The 18,669-nt window shown below is 42.2% G+C and overlaps 1 protein-coding gene across 3 annotated transcripts in view; it reads right to left on the reverse strand.

Moving 5' to 3' along the window:
• The window catches only part of LOC139116094 (exostosin-like 3), a 50,314-nt gene that overhangs the window by 14,769 nt on the left and 16,876 nt on the right, over window positions 1–18,669 (reverse strand). For 2 of the 3 annotated variants that reach the window (XM_070678631.1, XM_070678632.1), the window contains exons 2-4: window positions 11,358–13,644; window positions 10,531–10,605; window positions 1,886–2,013 (exon numbers count right to left, since the gene is read on the reverse strand). In XM_070678631.1, coding sequence (XP_070534732.1) covers window positions 1,886–2,013; window positions 10,531–10,605; window positions 11,358–13,544 — 2,390 coding nt within the window. In that variant the 5' untranslated portion in view covers window positions 13,545–13,644. Of the gene's footprint in view, window positions 1–1,885; window positions 2,014–10,530; window positions 10,606–11,357; window positions 13,645–17,226; window positions 17,248–18,669 lie in introns of those variants that run through there. The other variant, XM_070678633.1, reaches the window with a different exon arrangement.

The following is an 18,669-nucleotide window of genomic DNA, read 5'->3' on the forward strand; positions in this document are numbered from 1 at the left end:
AGTAGGAGTAAGGGGAGGTAGGGTTACCTGCTGGGAGCGAGGGGAGGGTAGGTTATCTCCAGGGAAATGAATACACAGATATTTGTTGTATTTATTAATTCTTTCCAATCTTTGTTTACATATCAGCTGGGTGAGATTTTCAATCAACCAAGGACCAAACAATATTTGTGATTACTATTTACAGATGACACAACAATATGTTTGTGCACGTGCTGATATCACTGTACAAACACCCTAACACAAGGAACATTTTGCCGTCTCCACAGACAGGGAGTATGCCAGCCGACACCTGAGATATTACAAGGGATCATGTTGCTGAAAAATCTGACTCAAAATTTGAAATCTGTATTTTGAGGTGTACTATTTGAGTTCCTGGCACAAAGGTTGGAATGTCCACCTTCACACAAGGCATCTTGGGTAGTCAAGCCATGCATGGCAAAGACATTCTGGTACATGATAGCAGGAAGTGAAAAAATACTAAAACAACACCAAGAGGTTTGTTGTCATCAGTCTTTTCACAAACAGTGAACTGTTACAGAAGCTAATTGAACCAGGTATCAATAACATTCTCGTAAGTTCATACAGAATTCAACCCTCTGTAAGAGGTTTCATTGATCTACATAACGCTACAGCAGGGAAACCATGGATTTAAACATCCACACAGACCACAGCTGAGCATAATCATGTAATGTCACCTTTCTACTCACATCAACTACCAGCGTTCTCAACAGCTTGAAAAATCAGAGAGACAGCCAATTTACATAAACAGCATCATTTACATATTCCTTTGTTGTGAAAATGTATCCTTTTGTGTGTTTCTTAAAAAATACGAATAGATTTGCTTGAAAAACAAGGAGGGTGGCCCACCCCTCAAAATCCCCTTGAGGAGAACCCTGATGCCATCCCCCATTGTCAGCAGAGACATAAGTGTGCTGCTACAGCATTTACCATTGATAAGAGTGTTATATCTTTGATTCTAGAATATCTGATATACGACATGTATGTACAGGTACATGTATGACTGTGAGGACAACTCACAGAGATTTCAGAAATTCTTAAAGTTTCCCAAGGAGTTTGGCATTTAACAAGTTCTACAAGTTATGCAGACATATACATTTATCTGCAGTTCAAATTCAGTCAAGTGTTTTTCGTTTTTGAAATTCTGTAGGAACACTATTCATGCTATTTCCACATGTAATATCTCATCACAAGATCTACCTATTTTAGAGTGGCAGGGCTGGACAGTTGCTGCATAAATCTATTCCTGTGGGGGTTGATTCTCCCTATGTAACGCATTTTGAATCAAACAAGCTGTTTGAATTTTTATAGGTTGAGGATGCAACAGCTAGCTGAAGTCATAGTTAATTATCAGAACTCACATTGGTTGTGAATCTAAGGGAGCATCTCATATTGTCGCATAAGTTCAAGAAATGAAATTCCTTCATTTAGGTCAAAACCCCCTCCCCTAAACGAAAGTTCAAAAGTGCAAAATGTTGATGTCTGTACTAAGAATTATGCGTCTTGTGAAGACTGCAGAATTCAGTGCTGTTTCATCAACACAGTGAGAGTGAAATGACCAGGTGTGGTTAGAGCAGGCAGACACTTCTAGCACATTTAAAAATGATACTTTTATCTTTATAATTTGATGAATGAAAGGTTTAGGATACAATGTTACTGTCGGTAAATTGTATTTGGGACACGAACGAGCTAGAAACAGTTACTGTAAAATTTGTTGGCACGAGTGTGCAGTTTTTTTATTTTTACACACAAAGAACTTGTGATCACAAAATAAAAGCACAAAAGTGCGACAATCTGAGACAGTCCCTAATATTTAACAATCTTTTTCATTAATCATCTCATCATCTCTTCTTTCCACTTTACTTACCTGAAGCCAAACAAAATTTCATCATGTCTCAGGTGGGCGTCATCATCAATTGATAGAATAGCCTCAGTTTCTATTTCATTGAATGGCAGAAAGCGGTTGTTCAGGCTGTTCTTTTTAGTTTTTATCACCTGCATTGAACAACAAATGAACAGTTAAATGTTTATTATCTTTAAAATCTTGAATGGAATTCAGCATGGTGCTGGACAGTAAACACCCTAATCCCCCTAAAGCTGGCAGACTTACCTAAATATTTGCTGAGAAAAGGGGGAAAAAATTTGAGCATTATTGGGCATGCTAATTTTGTTTTCTTTTTATACTTCCCACATTGTTTAGAGTCTGAGAAGGGTATGAGTTGATAGACTGTCTGAGGTACAGCAAAAGCATGGAGGGGTCTGGTCATGGGTGAGGTACATCTATGGCCAGCTGGTTGCAGCTGTATGTTTGTGACTGCTACACAGCAGAGATGAAAACCAATTTGACTGAAATATCAATTATCATCCATAACCATCACAGGGAAGAAATCTGTCTGTCTCTTATTACTATAGAAGTCTGTAAAAACTATTACTTTTTCATAAAAGGTAACAAATTTGACGATTCAACATTGTGAAACATTGTTCCTTGCACCCTGTGTCTCTACATAATGGTTTCAACGACATCATTAACCCTTTTCCTGCCGAGCGCCCCTGTCCGTTATCCTGCCAAGTCGGTCAAAACCGGCCCCCTTTTCCGTGTCTACAGAAGATAGGCTCTCCTGCACGCTTTCCTGCCAGGCATTTGGCGGGAAATACCGCATTTTCGGGGTACGATTACCGACCATATACGTGTTAGACTTCAAAAATTTTTGCATGCCCGTATAGAGGGGCAACCGCTGATGAGGTTGTGTCCAGAAAATGACGAGGTCACGGGCGTTGTTTGCCCCGGGGGACGTGCACTTTTATGCCCTTTTCTAGCTTACTTTCGCGGAAGTAAAGCTCGTTCGCCGGCACGCACGGCCACACCGGGAAACATCACCTCGCTCGTGGGTTAGTAGAAGACCCAGGGGTTAGTGCTATGGGTGCGGCAGCACCCTCAAACCTGTCCTGTTTCCCCTGGGTTGTGTCACTTGGCCACGTACTTTGAACGACTTGGAAGAGTCGCACAGTGCAGTCCACTTTGACGTAGTGTCAACGACATAGTTCCGCCATTGAAGGAAGGCGTGTACGTAGTTTGGCCAGTTCAGTGCACACTTAGCTCGTTAGTGTTACCGTTTCCTAACAGGTTAGTTTTGCAGTTGTTACTAAGGTGCAGTTTTGTACCACCTTAGCTCTGGACAGTGCAACTGCTCCATGCACTAACCCAAATGACAGATGGTCGGTACAACGTCTACGTCGCACGAGCACAGCCTCCGTTGGGCTGTGCCCCTCCCACGTGATACAACGCACGTTCATCCATTACTATAGCGTCCTTACGGATCTGCCAAAAACGAAAGTGGGGGTAAAAACAAAAGAAACGAAAATATGCGATCCATAGATAGTATTTTATTCGGGAATAATTTACATTATGCCGAACAATAAATCTCGGAGTCTGTCTCGACGTCCGAGTGCATGGTCCGTGTTTCAAAAATTAAAAGGGGGTGGCAGATCCGTGTTTCAAAAATTATAATCGGGGGAATTGTACAAAATAATCCGTCTAAACAAAACAAAACAAACGAAATATGCGATCCATAGATAGTATTTTATTCGGGAATATTTACATTATGCCGAACATAAATCTCGGAGTCTGTCTCGACGTCCGAGTGCATGGTCCGTGTTTCAAAAATTAAAAAGGGGGGTGGCAGATCCGTGTTTCAAAAATTATAATCGGGGGAATTGTACAAAATAATCCGTCTAAACAAAACAAAACAAACGAAAATATGCGATCCATAGATATAATTTTATTCGGGAATAATTTACATTATGCCGAATAATAAATCTCAGAGTCTGTCTCGACGTCTGAGTGCATGGTCCGTGTTACAAAGATTACAATCGGGGGGATTGTACAAAATAATCCGTGTTTCAATTTACAATCAGCGGGATCGTAAAGCACAAACAAACGGCACAACCGTGCTCAAAATGTGATCATGGTCCGTGTTAAGAATAGTCAGTCAAGCCACTGTAAGGCGAAGCTATCCCCTGTCCGTTATTTACGTCGGGTTCTCTTGCTGATGGGTGTCGTCGGGGCTGTGTGAGTAGAGGTCTGCACGCCAACGCTCCTCTTACCTCGTAGCATCATGCGATGATGAAAAGCCGCAAAACACTCCGCCCTCGTGAAGATGAACCCCGCACAGACTACATCCTTTGGACGTCTCAGACAGTCGTCCGCTCGCAGTGGTCTTACCCTCTCTGCTGCATACTTTACAGCATTTCTGCCGCCCCTCCAAACGGCTGACAACGTGCATCGGCTGATTTTGTGGATTTATGTACGAGGAAAGAGAAACGGTGGCCTCGACCTCTCTCACACTGGGCTGCGATCGCCCACAATAACCGCCAATGAGTTGTTTCCCGACACGCAGATGAAACATCTTATGGGTCAGCTTACTATCAGGGTGTACATGCTTGAAGCATATATATGCATTTACCAAGGCAACATCAATCAGGTAACATGCCAGATATGTCCACCATCTGTGATTCTTGCGCCCAGTGTGAAAGTACTTGCGCTTCTGGTTGGCTCGGTCGACACCTCCCATGTACCGGCGATAATTATACAGCGACAGAGGCACTTGTCGCTGCTCGTCTCCCTCCCCCACTGGCACGCACACTCCAAGGGTGGATAGACCGTATTCAAGATCAGCACCTGAGCGTTACTATCCTGATAAGCAGTGATGTTAAGACGAGAGTCCGTTCTGGTCGTGGCTTTCATATCCCCAACAGACAGAGGAAGGCGCTTCTCTCTTACCCGGCGGAATTAATTGAGGGGGCATGGTGCGACGATTACGGCGGTTAAAACTCCCGACCATGTAGATCCCGGTCTCCATCAGCTCTCTAGCAGTAACGACCGTGCTAAACAGGCTATCACAAAATAGGCTGTGATTATATCCACAAAATGGCTGGACCAGCTCCATCGTAATTCTTTTCACCACACCTCGCTCCTGCCGTCTCCCATCAGTCCGATCCCGAAATTTCACACCTAGGTACGGTGCAAAGTTGGCGATGTATGCAGTGGTGGAGTCGCATAGCTGCCATATCTTAAAACCGTCTCGGTCAGGCTTATGCGGTAATCTCTGCTTAAATTTAGAACGGCCCTTGAATCGCACCATGCCCTCGTCGATGGAGATCTCTCTACCCATCTTATAATTATTTACGCACCTGTCAACTATGGGCTCCATCCATGGATTGATTTTATAAAGGGGATCCTCCTGACACCGACGTCGGCGGCGTGCCTCATCAGGATCACGACGTGGATCGTTCTCTGGGTCTGCCAGATGAAAATATCGCATAAGCTGCTGAAAGCGACTGCGGGTAATCACAGTAGAAATACCCTGGTTTCTCAGAAATGGATCGCTAGACCAATAATCCTCCACTGATGATTTACGGTCGATACCCATACAGACTAAGACGCCAATGAACGCCTGCACCTCTCGGTAGTCAGCGTTACGCCAGTATTTATCGATCTTTTTAGCGATATATCGCTGGTGGAACTTGGCGTATTTATTAGTCTCGTCCTTTGCCAATCTGATCAGTGTAGCTGGAATAAACTTAAAAAAGTAATCGATCTCACGGGAGTGGCTGGGCAAGGTGAAAGTGCCTCCTCTCTCATGGTCAAAATCGATCTCCTCAAATATATTAGCATCGGTAGTTTCCGACATACGCCAGACAGGAGGGGTGTCATCCTCCGCCAACACAGCAGCAACGTCATCATCGTCGTCAGAGCTTGCCTCACCTACATACTGCCTGTCATAAAAGTCATCGTCCTCTGCCGCATCCTCGTCAACCTCCGAGTCGGACTCAGCGGTGATATCACCATCGTCTGGGCGTCTGGGCCTGAACTCGCCCGTAGCGGCATCAAGGATCATATCTGGCTCAAAATCAGGTGGGCTATCCTGATAACGAACCCTCCGCACTATCTTTTTCGGCGGGGACATCGCAGCACACGAAACTATGGCAGGAGCGGGCTGGGCAGCCTCTGCTGATGACGAGGACTCAAGCTCTTTCGCACTGGGCACAGGAACCTCTCCTGACGCAGGATGAGGGCTCATGGTGCACTCAACAGGTGGTGTCTCTCCCGGAGCAGCCGGGGAAGAACCAATGGCATCAGCCGTCTCGTTACTAACTGTCTCACTAGCAGCAGCAGACGTAGTCTGTGCAGGTGAAGTATCTCCCACAAGAGCAGCAGATGTCTCTGCAGGTGAAGTAGTCTCTCCCGGAGCAGCCGGGTGAGAACCACTGGCAACCGGTGACCCACCATCATCATCGGTAGAACGATCAGTCTTACGTTTACGCTTACCACTGGGCTTTCCAGCCGGAGATAGCTTCGCCTTACGGGCGCGTTTCTTGCCCGACTTCTTCGAACGTTTACTAGGGACATCACAACGATCGCTACCACTACCGCCCGGAGACTCTGCATCTTTGAGCTTCAGTCGTCTGCTCGCCTTCAGAAACTTTTGCTGTCCGTCAAGCTCATGTCTGGAACAGTGTCGACAGACTAGCAGGTCCCACCCTTTTAAAGCCACAGGGAACAAAGCCCTGGACATGATTGGACGCAGGGGTGTTAATATATGCAGCCACCTGTTATTATAATGAACCTACGGCAATCAGGCCACCAACCGGTGCTGACATTCCTACCCGTCATGTAAATTGCCTGTCCGTACCATTTGATATGCTAATAATACTCGTTTGCAATGCAAATCCCTCGAGCACTTAGCATACCATAAGTCAATGTCATTAGCATCTCAACTTGACATTCCGTCCAGCTGGGTACGTGGCATGCGCACCTGCCACCCAAGGACGTTGGCCCAAGCCCATGCTCAGTACGGGTGGGAAACCCGTATCTTTAACCTCATGTCCCTTCTAAGTACGCCCGAGCAAGGCGTATTGTCATCCAAGTCGGTGACAAGCCAACCCGACTGATCGCCCATTAAGCAGTAATGGACTGGCCGTCTCGTTCTTGTACGGCAACGAACAGTGCTTCAGCGGCTTGTTTAGGTCATAACCGTTGCCTTCCGAGCGGCTTACCCAACTAAGGCGGTCAAAGATGAAGGATACCAAAATTGTCAACAGCTGTCTCAGCCTCATCCGTTGGGCAATCATAGCTCCTTCAAATAACATGGCCAGCACGTCTACGTCATCAGCGGTGATGACGACCCGTCATTGACGCCCGAGTGCGTAAAACTCGGAATATACCGACAGGTACCTCTACCTGAGTCGGTTATACCACGGTATAAACCAAACACAGGTCTGCCAACTCCCGTTAGACTCGGCCGTTAGCCGAACTTCACAGGGACAACATAGGCGTAACAAGTCGGTGAACAACGGTTCACGCACCTAACCGCAGCCGCCAAGTCAGTGAACAATGGGATCGAATTTCGAGGCCTTGTTCGTGAATGGCAAGGCTGAGGCGGTGTGTTTCGTTGCACGGCTTGAACGTCTAGAGCCAAGTGTAGCCGACAACGTCCGACATCTGACTGGGTAGTCTTTTCGAGAAGGTAACAAGTCAGTTAAAAGCGGTGGTTACCCTTCACAAATGTCGCTCAAGTCCGTTCGGATCAGTTCCATGTCAGGGACTAATCAAGCCGAGTCCGTCAAATCCGTCCGCACTTCCCGTCAATCAGGACTAAGTCCGTGATTTTCGTCTCGCACCATTGGCAAAAATTGCACCGCCAGCTGAGGCGGTCTTAGGCGGTTGCCTTATAGATTAGCATTGCCGAGACGGTCAATTTCGGCCGCAATCTATGTAGTGGCTCAGAGCCAAGTTAGACCAAACTCCGCTAGGATACGTCACCGTGCTAACCTGCCAAGTACGCTACTCGTCCCCAAAAAAAAACCAGTCCCCCAACGGGTGGGGGACTGGCTGGGTAGCTTCTGCACCTTTCCCTGTCCTCTGACTCCCTGTGAACCCATTTCCAGAGCAAACGCCGTTCCTCGCCCAAAACCTGTCCTCGAACCCGACACCCCTAGCGTGAGCAAGGGTTTGCTACACGTAGTTCCGTCGACTAGGCAGGAAAGGGGTACCAAAAAGTAGCCCGATTTCCACCGCCTTAGGAGAATAACGGCCGTGGCTGCTCAGCTTCTAGCTACACCGAATTTCAAGCGGATTTTCACCGACTTGGCAGGAAAAGGGTTAAACTGAACACAAAGTAGACGATAGAGGGGGGGGGGTTCTGTTTGATTCATGTGATCTAACCACTAAACAATCAGAAATTTTCATTTTCAATTTTGTATCTTACATATTTCCCATGATAAACACTTCCATACAAAACCTAAATACATGAAATGACATGTTTGTAGAGCTTTAAAATTCTGCTTTTGTGCTACTAGTGCTATACAGATTGTTTCAACCTAGTACTGAGCGCTGCATGAGTATCAAATGACAATATATGCAACATAATCAAAAACAGTATTTTAGGAAATATTACATGAAGTTGCATCATAAAATCAGTTTATAAAGTCCTTCACAACTTTGCTTCAGAAATGATAAGCAATACAGCTGCATGCTAACTGGAGAATTGTCACTTTAACCCTTTTCCTGCCAGACAGTAATAACTGTATCACTTCCCCATCAGCCAAGTCAGTAAAAAGCGGTATTGAGCCAAAACATGACGTATTTTCACCCACTTGGCTTGGTATGTTATAGCATCTTTTGTCCCAAAAAAAATCAAGTTTACAGTATTATGTTTTCAACAGCCTTCAAATGTACAGTATTATGTTAAAATACATCATATAGAATACGTTGTGTTTCATTAATTTTAACCATCTTGACCTGGTGGTGAAATATGGACTTGGCAGGAAAAGGGTTAAAGACCATGATTTTATCGATGGCCCATTTTGAAAATCATTATCGTAATAGTTGTTCAGGTGCCTGGTATGACAACAACTTCATAATAGTATGCTTCCTTTTCTGAAGTGTTCTATGTTCTGTCAATTCTTCAAGAAATGAATCAAGAACTAATTCACGTTGGCCTATAGGTGGGTGATCTTTTCACTATTTCATATAATTTAAAGATTTTGATAAAGTTTTGCTCTAAAGTTTTGCTCTACTTGCAAGGACAGTTACTGATACAGTTGATATTTGCTGATTGTCACCAAAACTGTGATAATGTTAGACAATTGCAAGCATATACTTGTATGCTAAATGTTGCGATTTATTGGAGACAAATGTGTGGTACACAAACCTCTTTCACAAACACTTTTTTCCTTTGACATCAATATTTAATTGACAATTTCAAACCTTACTTCTGACAAACCGGCATAAAAAAATCACGCTTGGACAAAATTCACACTCATTAATAAGATGCAAAATATCAACATTTTACACTTTGTTACAGTGTTGATGATACTGTACATGTGTAGAGATTCAACCAACGACCCTTGTTTTTCTTGATGGTCTACGATTCAACACAAACATGATAGGTTTAACCGTGGTGGAGGGAAGGATGGTGGTTTAACCATAGACAGTAGTCTCCCTCTACAGTCTATGGTTTGACTGGTCTTACACAACAGCAATGATAGTTACACTTTGACAGATTCCAGAAGGGATGGTATACCATTACACCTACTTATCTCAATGTGAATGTGAATTCTCTGAAACAAGTTATCACATTTCACATATTTGCAACAGTAAGACGATAAATGGATCATCCAGGAAAATTTTGTGACCTTGGAATACTACCAAGGAAAACATAACTGATATGGTAATTCCATGATGGTTTTGCTTCCACTGTTCTGTGTGGATGTCTCCACCGTTGTGTGTGGATGTCTCCACCGTTCTGTGTGAATGTCTCCACCGTTCTGTGTGGATGTCTATTAATCTGATCTACTGTAGTTGTTCTTTCTCACTGACTGGATTATGAAATACATGTATTAAACACGATTCAGGAACCAAATAACGCTGTGAGGACTTCAAAAGTCTTAGGATCTGTCATGACTCTTTCCCCTGTTACATGTATCTCATTAAGAGCACACTTTTTTATCATTCAGAGAATATTTTCTCCAAATGGACACTTTAAATCAATTTTATTTTACTGTATTCACTGTGCATGAATCAATCAAATATAATTTTAATTTTGCAATATTTGTTTATCAATTTATTTATCTATTTATTCATTTACTTACTTGTTAACTTATTAATTCATTTATCTATATATTTACTTATTGATTTTCCTATATATTTACTCATTTACCATGAAATTCATTAATGCCAGGTTGACATTTATGCATAAATAGGCAAACATTGGTAAAAGATGAAACTTCACATACGAAGGAAACTTCTTCCATGGTATATTATCAGAATCTACTACATCACTCTCTATTTCATCATTCTTGACTTTTGGTCGTTGTTCACTAAATTAATCCTGTCCCCATCATTTCTTTGATATGGTCCTTACTCAGAATGTTACTCAAGGAAACACCATTGGAAGAGTCAAAGGTAGTCCCTATCTTTTTCTCAGAAATTCAAAGTAACTTTAGACTGACCTCGACAGGGACATGCAGTTCTGGCCATCCCATGTCCTGTGACGGAGGCTCTGTTGTGTTCCATACAACTATTACCTGATGAGAAAAAACAAACAGCTATGAAAAACTGTAAAGACGAACATCACGTCATGCTGGTGAAGTCACACTTTTGCAGTATCTGTATCCCTGTATGAATAGTGACCTTTGCAGGACATCTTGTAACTGGGATTTTCTTTGGAAAAAAACAATACATGTATTGTTAATATTTCTCATCTATTTTTGAAAACAAATACACATTTCTGACACTTCCAAATAATACATATACCGGTATAGTACCAATTGTATATATGGTATAACCTTGATATACACAGTATCAGTCTTGCTGATATAATGCATTGTGTATAATATGCAGTATTACCATTGACAAATTCAATTCTAGTCACTTGAAGTCACAATCACTTTTAAATTGGATGTTTGAATGACTTTGTCAGTCCTGCATTTGTGAAATGAAAAAGTGAAGACATGTTCACTAAAAATGGATTTTTTCTGCTTGTATAAAATACTGGATTTATAATTGAGAGATGTGTCCCGTGTAAATAGCCAACAGAGGCGGCCGTTAGTTTTGACCCAAATAAAATACTGAGGTGTCTTTACACAGGAATGTACTTGCTGGGATTGAACAATGAGTAAATTGTTTCAAAAGAAGATAATTCAGTAGCCAACAGACTAGCTGAGTGAATTAGACTATCACAGCTGATCAGCTTTTGGTACAACCACATATTCTTCAACAGTATTGCTCAATCTGAAACTTTGAAAAAGAGTGGAACGGGCAACAGGGAGAGAATTACCTTATTTAAGTTTGGCAGTGCATTCAGTCTCTGTAGAGAATTAACCAACACCTCTTCTCTTTCATAGGTCAACATGACTATGGTAAACTGTTCCCTTGGTGTGTTCCCGCCGAGAGCTTCCATAAATTCCTTGCCGGCTCCACCAGCACCGTTCCCTATTGGGCGGAAGCCCATGCTAGATCCGCGGAACTTTGCCTCCGATGGTAACACCGGATCAAAGGGAGTATTGGGAAACATGAAGAAAGGTCCCGGAGCCTTGTTCCATGTTTGGTGTCTGTTCATGACACTGTATGTATAATTCCGCAGGAAAGTAGGTGAGGGGAACGGAGGTTCCACCGGACCCCCTCCGCCGTCCTCAATTTCCAATGTCTGTACCTGCATGTCTACTTTCAGCGGAACAAATCCCTCATTGAACACACTCGGAGAGGGCGCATCCGGTATCGTAACCGCTGGAATGTTAAGCCTAGTCCGGATGGTTGCTAAAATTGTATCTAAAACACTCTTCGTAGAAGAAAAATAGTTCTCATAAAAAAATCTTCCTTGTTTTCGTAAATCTAAAATATCGCTGTGGGAAATTGTTTGTAAATAGAAGTAAAGCTCTGTAACTCTGGGTTTTGGAAGAGTAATGACAGCAGTCCGCCAGTCCAATGTTTCATAAAACGGCAGCTGAATCTGTTCCCCTAAAATTACTGGAATTGCACCATACTTCAACGCCTCAAACAGCCTCATGAAAAGAGGAAGTGATGTCACACTAGTGTCGTCTGATGCGATCAACAAAGAGAAAGTAGATTCCCGCAGAACTGTCGATCGTTCAATTTCGTTTCCGCAGAGCGCCCACTCCGGAGTGTGCCCATTTCCCTGAGCTGCAATATTACTGCAAAGTAGTTCAATGAAAAATCGATCATCAGTGATGGACTGAAATTTCCGTAGTTCCTCGATAACATACTGATCACTATCAGTTGGAGGTGTGTGAGAGAATTTCAAATCAGATTTCAATTTTCGGCTCTGGACTCCAACAAAGCTTGGATTTCTACGACCTGGGTTTGTCCTTTCACCTTGGAAATGCAACAAGTATTTTCTCCTGGCTGGCACTAACGGAGGTAGCACATTCCAACTGAATTCATACTTTGGTCCAAGCAACACTGGAGCAATGATGTCGAATTCTGGTCGGAACTCCAAATTTTGAAAATTAGATTGCACAATTAAAGCACGACCCGTATTGACTGCGTCTAGGTGATGCTGCACGAGGGCGTTGTTCGCTAAATTTAAGATGATGTGATTTCTGCCGTCTCCTCGCCAGTGTGGCAGAGTCTGAAGTTTACTCTCTAGATCTGTCCTGGAAATCTGAGACGTGATACTTGGACCCAGCAAAACCACATAAATACAGGCAACGTTGGGGTCATTTGTACTATAGGGGTTCGCACTGAAGAGCTCGCTGACAGTGCTCCATACGACCCGATCAAGTTCCATAGTACTGAGAAAAGTGCTCTCTGGTTCATAAAAATACACGGGAAAGTTTGATGTCAATGAGCACCGCGAATAATCAAAACAGTTATGTTGCCTACACTGTTGCTTATCTTGAGGTGCTGTTAAAATCACATTGTCTTCTAAACTCGGTAAAATTCGTTTCGGCGGCGCAATCTGCTGCTGCCTCTGTTCGAGAATTTCCTCCTTCTCTTTCTTTAACTGTGAAATTTGAAGTTTAATTTTTTTCAGCTCGTTTTCCGCATTTGAAATATCACGTTGGATTCCCTCAAGTTTGCTGCCTGATGCAACAAGTTGACCCTGAATATCGGTTCTTTTTTTCTCCAGGTCCAGAAGTTCCGAGCTCACTGACGACTTGATGCGGTAGAGCTCATCCACGTGCAGTCGCAGATCGCTGACTTTCATCGGGTGCCTGCCCAGCACGTCCCCCGAGGGCGCGAAGGCACCGTTCCCATTGATTCCATCAACTTTACTGAGGTAATAGTGGGTTAGTAGCGGTACCAGAATCAGCATCACCACAAGCACGAAAATCAAGCGGGACAACTTGACGTTCTTCGCCAGCCAGCGACCGAAGTCTAGCGGCGGCTGGTGAGACTGGTTAAACTGGTTGTAATCCATGGCATTTGCTGTTGAGTTTGAGTTCTGAAGCGCAGATACCGCCAGTCTCACATTCTGTCTGTGTGTGGCATTCGGCAACTGCATTTATCTCATCTTGGCGCGGCAACAAGACACAGGTAGCACACACACGTCGTGGAGCGGCATTCTTCTTGTGCGTCGGTCGAAGTCACCCTCTCACCTGCTCCTGTCAATGCAACAGAAAAGAAATGATCAATTTGTGAGTTTTTTGTATGTAATGTCGACAACGTTAAACACACAGAAAAAAGATCCCCCTATTGTTCACAAGTACTCATCCATGCTACAGTGGCATCCAGTTTTTGTCAGCGACTGGTAAATTTACACACCATACACCGGCAACAAGAATGCATGGGCCCTGTTATGGCATCTAATTATTTCCGACAATTAATCACTTTTTCTGGAGCCGGTATTTACAGTAATGGGTCATGACTGGAAATATAAAGGAGGGAAAGGTCGTGTCGGGACATGTGAAGTGGCTGATGAATCAAGTTATGGTTTGGGCAGAGACTGTATGTTGGTTTAGAAAACCACACATCACACACATCAGAGAGGGGACCCCTGCTTGCTTCTCATATCCAGCAAATTACCCATTGATTGTAAAAACTCCGTTTCTTCAAAGAATATTCCCAAGGCCATGTGCCTATTTAACACAGATTTCATGGTAACTGGTAAAAGAATTACTTCTTCTTTGGAAGAGACTGCGAAATATGTTAACATGTTATACAAAAAGTCTGACTTCTCATGGTAATGAAGTAAAATACCATGTATTTACGACAAGTATATTCTGTGACTTCAACTGGAACAAGTGTATCTGGGTCTTGTTTGCTTTTGGATAGCTTGTTAGTTTATTTATGTCACAGGTGACCGTTAAGTTCATGTAAAACTTCACAGCCATGTGCTAATCTATGAACTAGTATTTCCCATATCTTCAAGTGATGAATTACTGCCTGTCTACATCCTCCACCAGCAAAAGACACAAAACAGTCATAAGAATGTTTGCACAGCCATACGGTAACATGAAATGGATATAATACGACTGGAGCTCCACAGAAACACCTTTGTCCTCACACCATCCATGCAGAGCGGCTTCCAACACAGATTTGTTAGCATTGGAAATGTCATGCATGAACATTCATGAGCATAAAGTGATCTCAAAGCATCACATGAACACGTTAATGAGTTCCCAGGGAAAGAACACAATACGCTGACCTTTTACAATACTCCATGTATCAAAGCAGTGACTGACTTAGCTATAAACAGCCACTGTACAAAGTTCAACGTCTTGGAGGTTTAGGAGACGAGTGCAGTGTTAAGATGGGCACATGTACACTGGTAATCTTTCTGCATGACGGAGGAAAGATTGAAATTACTTTATACATTCCAGTCTTCCCTTGATCGCATCAAAAGAGCAACAAAGTATACGAATACACTTCCACATGCTCATACACTGTATACGGCACAGGTATCAAGGATATGTCCAACAGCATAACTATAGTGAATCATTCTGACAGTTGTAGCCTTAGTACACTTGCATGTACTTGTAAATAGCAAATTACATGTAATGTGTGTTGGTGGTAGCTATAATTGAACATGCATGGTGTGAGAGAGTTGGTCCAGACTGTAGATTTGAACTTAGAGATAGAACACTGGATTTATTCAAGCTCTATCCACTTCATTCACTTGTCCTATCCTAGATGAATGTCAGTGACACAACATCTTTGCAAGTGACCATAGCAAAAGTATTCATTCACACTTTTTCTTGACAGCATAGAGCAAATATGTTGCAAATACCAACTCGTACGTGTAAAAGCACATGCATGCACTACATATACATGTACATGTACACATACAGACTCAGTGAAACTGCCCTGGGTTGAATGACCTTACACAAGTACATGTAATGGGAAAAATATTTCCCTTTCCTAGTTTCAGACTTGTCTTTCTAATCCAGCACAATGCACACAATGTCTCACATTATCATGTCATACATGTAGTTACCTACACAGAGGCTCAAATAGACCGTATTATGGCAGTTTGTATGACAAACTGAATCTACCTCTCCATCAATACTGTGAAAAGACAACTATTCACGATGGTTAGGTGTGTACACAAGACATTCTTATTCTAAAGAATTCTATTCTATACACAACTCTGCTCAGACACATCCCATTTCCGACCATGATACTTGAATCAAATTCTTGTGTGAAATCTTAATGTTATCATTCCTCTGCTGTCAGTTTCCCCACACAGAGAGACTCATGGACTGTAATTGTACCATAATGTATAATATCATGAAACATTTCCCATAAACATGTATGTACATAGGGTGCAGTGTACCATCCGTTATGTGTAGAGAGGCAAAATGGTATCTGCACACTACTGTACATGTGAATGTCAATACAAATGAAAGAATCACACACAAATAACATAAAGTTATGATCTTCAGTGGAACTTTATTTTAGATTTACCTCATCCTACAGCATAGTATACACGTACCTTGTCTGGTACCTTTATTGCTGTTAAACCATTGCAAAAAATTGTGATCTAGAAAGACCAAGTACCAAGACGCCTTTATATAACGCAAAGTCACAGAAATGTATGGAACTTTACGCTTGCACTAGTGTTTCACATTTTCCAGGATTATTTTGTAATGAAAATTGATAGAACGTTTTTAAGGAGTGTTGTAAACAAACACACTGACAATTTCATGAAAAATTAACTGCATGTACATGGTATAGGGGAAAATGCTAACATAAAACAGACTTTCCACAACTTTTTTTGTATTGGTTGATAAGTTGTCTTACATAAGAACATGTAACATACAACATGCAGCTGACAAGAAACACAACCTCCAACTGAGTGTGTGTACATAATTGCTTATATTTCCCAATAACGCAGAAAATAACACTGATTTATCATCAGATGCATCAACCCACACATAAGTTTGTCTCACCATCACAAAGATCATGCATGGCTTAGCCAAACTGAAAAAGTCAGTTAAAGCTTGATGACAGATGACATATTTATATTATTTTATAACGGCACTCAAATTTCTTGACATAATAATAAATATGTTCATTCCGAAAGTTTCAAGTGCATTTATAGATTATGGGCTAATAACTGATAAACTCAACACTAGTACAGCACATACATGTATAATAACATATACACCCACTTCTAAAACTTCAAAGTCTACGTCCTTACAAGTTACAGCCAGCACAAACTGTCAGTAATGTCTCTCTCATTTCCTCTGTCTGCTGATATGTTGCATAAACGCTAAAAAACGAAATTAATAATCATTTTGCGTGTCCTGCATACATTGGTGCCAAGTGCAAGGTAAGTCTGCCGAAACACCATTGAGAAAAATTCACAGAATCTAGAATAAATGAACGTCACACTCACATAAGCTGCCCTGTTGTAGACTAAAAACTAAAACTAAAACTACAAGAGAACAAAAATCTACAAAAGCGAAGCAAATGAGGAACTCTTAGTTAAATCTGCTGAAGCACCATTGAGAAAAATTCACAGAATTACAGAAACTTCCTCAAGGTCTAGATAAATGAACTTAACACTCACATAAGCTGCCCTGTTGTAGACTAAAAACTAAAACTAAAACTACAAGAGAACTAAAACGTAAAGCAAAGCAAATGAGGAACTCCTAGTTAAATCTGCCGAAGCACCATTGAGAAAAATTCACAGAATTACGGAAACTTCCTTAAGGTCTAGAATAAATGAATGTAACACTCACAAAAGCTGCCCTGTTGTAGAGTGAACTCAAACCTCCAAAAGCAAAGCAAATGAGGAACTCTAACATTGCTTGTTCAAGCTTAAATCCTTGTTCATGCATGTGGAGCTCCATGCTGAAATACAATACTCTAAAAGTGAGGTGGCCTGCCAAAAATCTGTCATATACGAATATGACGGCTGTGACAGGACAAATCAGAGAAATAGCTCCATTTCATTGCAGTGGTACTTCATACCAGTACATCTATTTGGTTTCGCTTGACACTACGCTATAGTGTCTACACCAGTGTTGTCACAGTGACTGAGTGAACGCCAGAGTGTCTGCAAGGACATCACATTGGGCCACAAGCCATTACACTGCGGGCCACTCCGCTAAACAAACCTCGCTTTGTCGGTGGACGTCAGGCAAACAGCGCAGGGCTTTGCATCAACTAATCCTGATGGCATAACAGTGACTTTTCATTTGCAACAAGGTCACTGTACTACATGAAGAGCACGGGTGTCTTGTAAGGGATTGAACATTGGATTCAGAAGTGGGGGGATCAACGTTGCATTTAAACAACTACATTATACAACAATCATTCCCAAAAATTGAAACCTGATGCTTTTCCATAACTGTTCACATAACTAGCAAGCTGAAAATAATGCGGAATACTGGGAAGGGATATTCATCTTCTGCCTGGGAAAACAGCGATCAAATCTTGGAATATGACAAATACTAGTTGTACCACGTACCCTATAAATTTAACTTGCATATCGTCAGTTTAATCACCCCTCAAAATGTTTGTGGGTTGATCCCCTCCTCTGGACAACAGGACATCCCTAATAGCTCTGTGGTCAGGATTGGTGGAATTTCAACCACAACTTGTCAATAAAGCAAGCACCCTTTGAAAGATTACAACAGGAAACTGTATTTGCAATGAGGTAGGGAGGTTTTAACCAGGCTGCAGTGTGGTCAGTGTAATTTACAGATGATGGGTGTTTTTGATTTATTTCTATTGACACAAGAACTAAGAAATTCCGACAGATTAGAACAAAATTTGAAAAGCGTGGCTACAAACTGTTCTCAAGAGCTATGAAGTTGCAACAACCTGTAAAAGGTGTATTTGAGAGTCGTAAGTTAGAGCAATACTACGCCAAATACTTGATAAGCCAAGAGGGGTATGCACTTACCACAGCTTATCCAACTGATATGGAGTACTACTATGTCTTCAGGCGAAAATTGGTGATACCACTGACACTGTTTTACAGGTCCTATCACAACAAGCTGCCGATGTACACTGAACATTCAAACTGCTGCACATGTGTAGCAGTAATACACTAACACTCCACAGACCTACATGTACATGTGGTACAAAATGTACATGTACACAGTATGGTGTTTCACTGGTTTTGTCCCAGTCTACTCTGTAACAACAGTTAAGAAGCACAACACCGGACTGGCAGA

The sequence above is a fragment of the Ptychodera flava genome, chromosome 17 (assembly GCF_041260155.1).
Source record: "Ptychodera flava strain L36383 chromosome 17, AS_Pfla_20210202, whole genome shotgun sequence".
In the NCBI taxonomy this organism is placed as follows: Eukaryota; Metazoa; Hemichordata; class Enteropneusta; family Ptychoderidae; genus Ptychodera; species Ptychodera flava.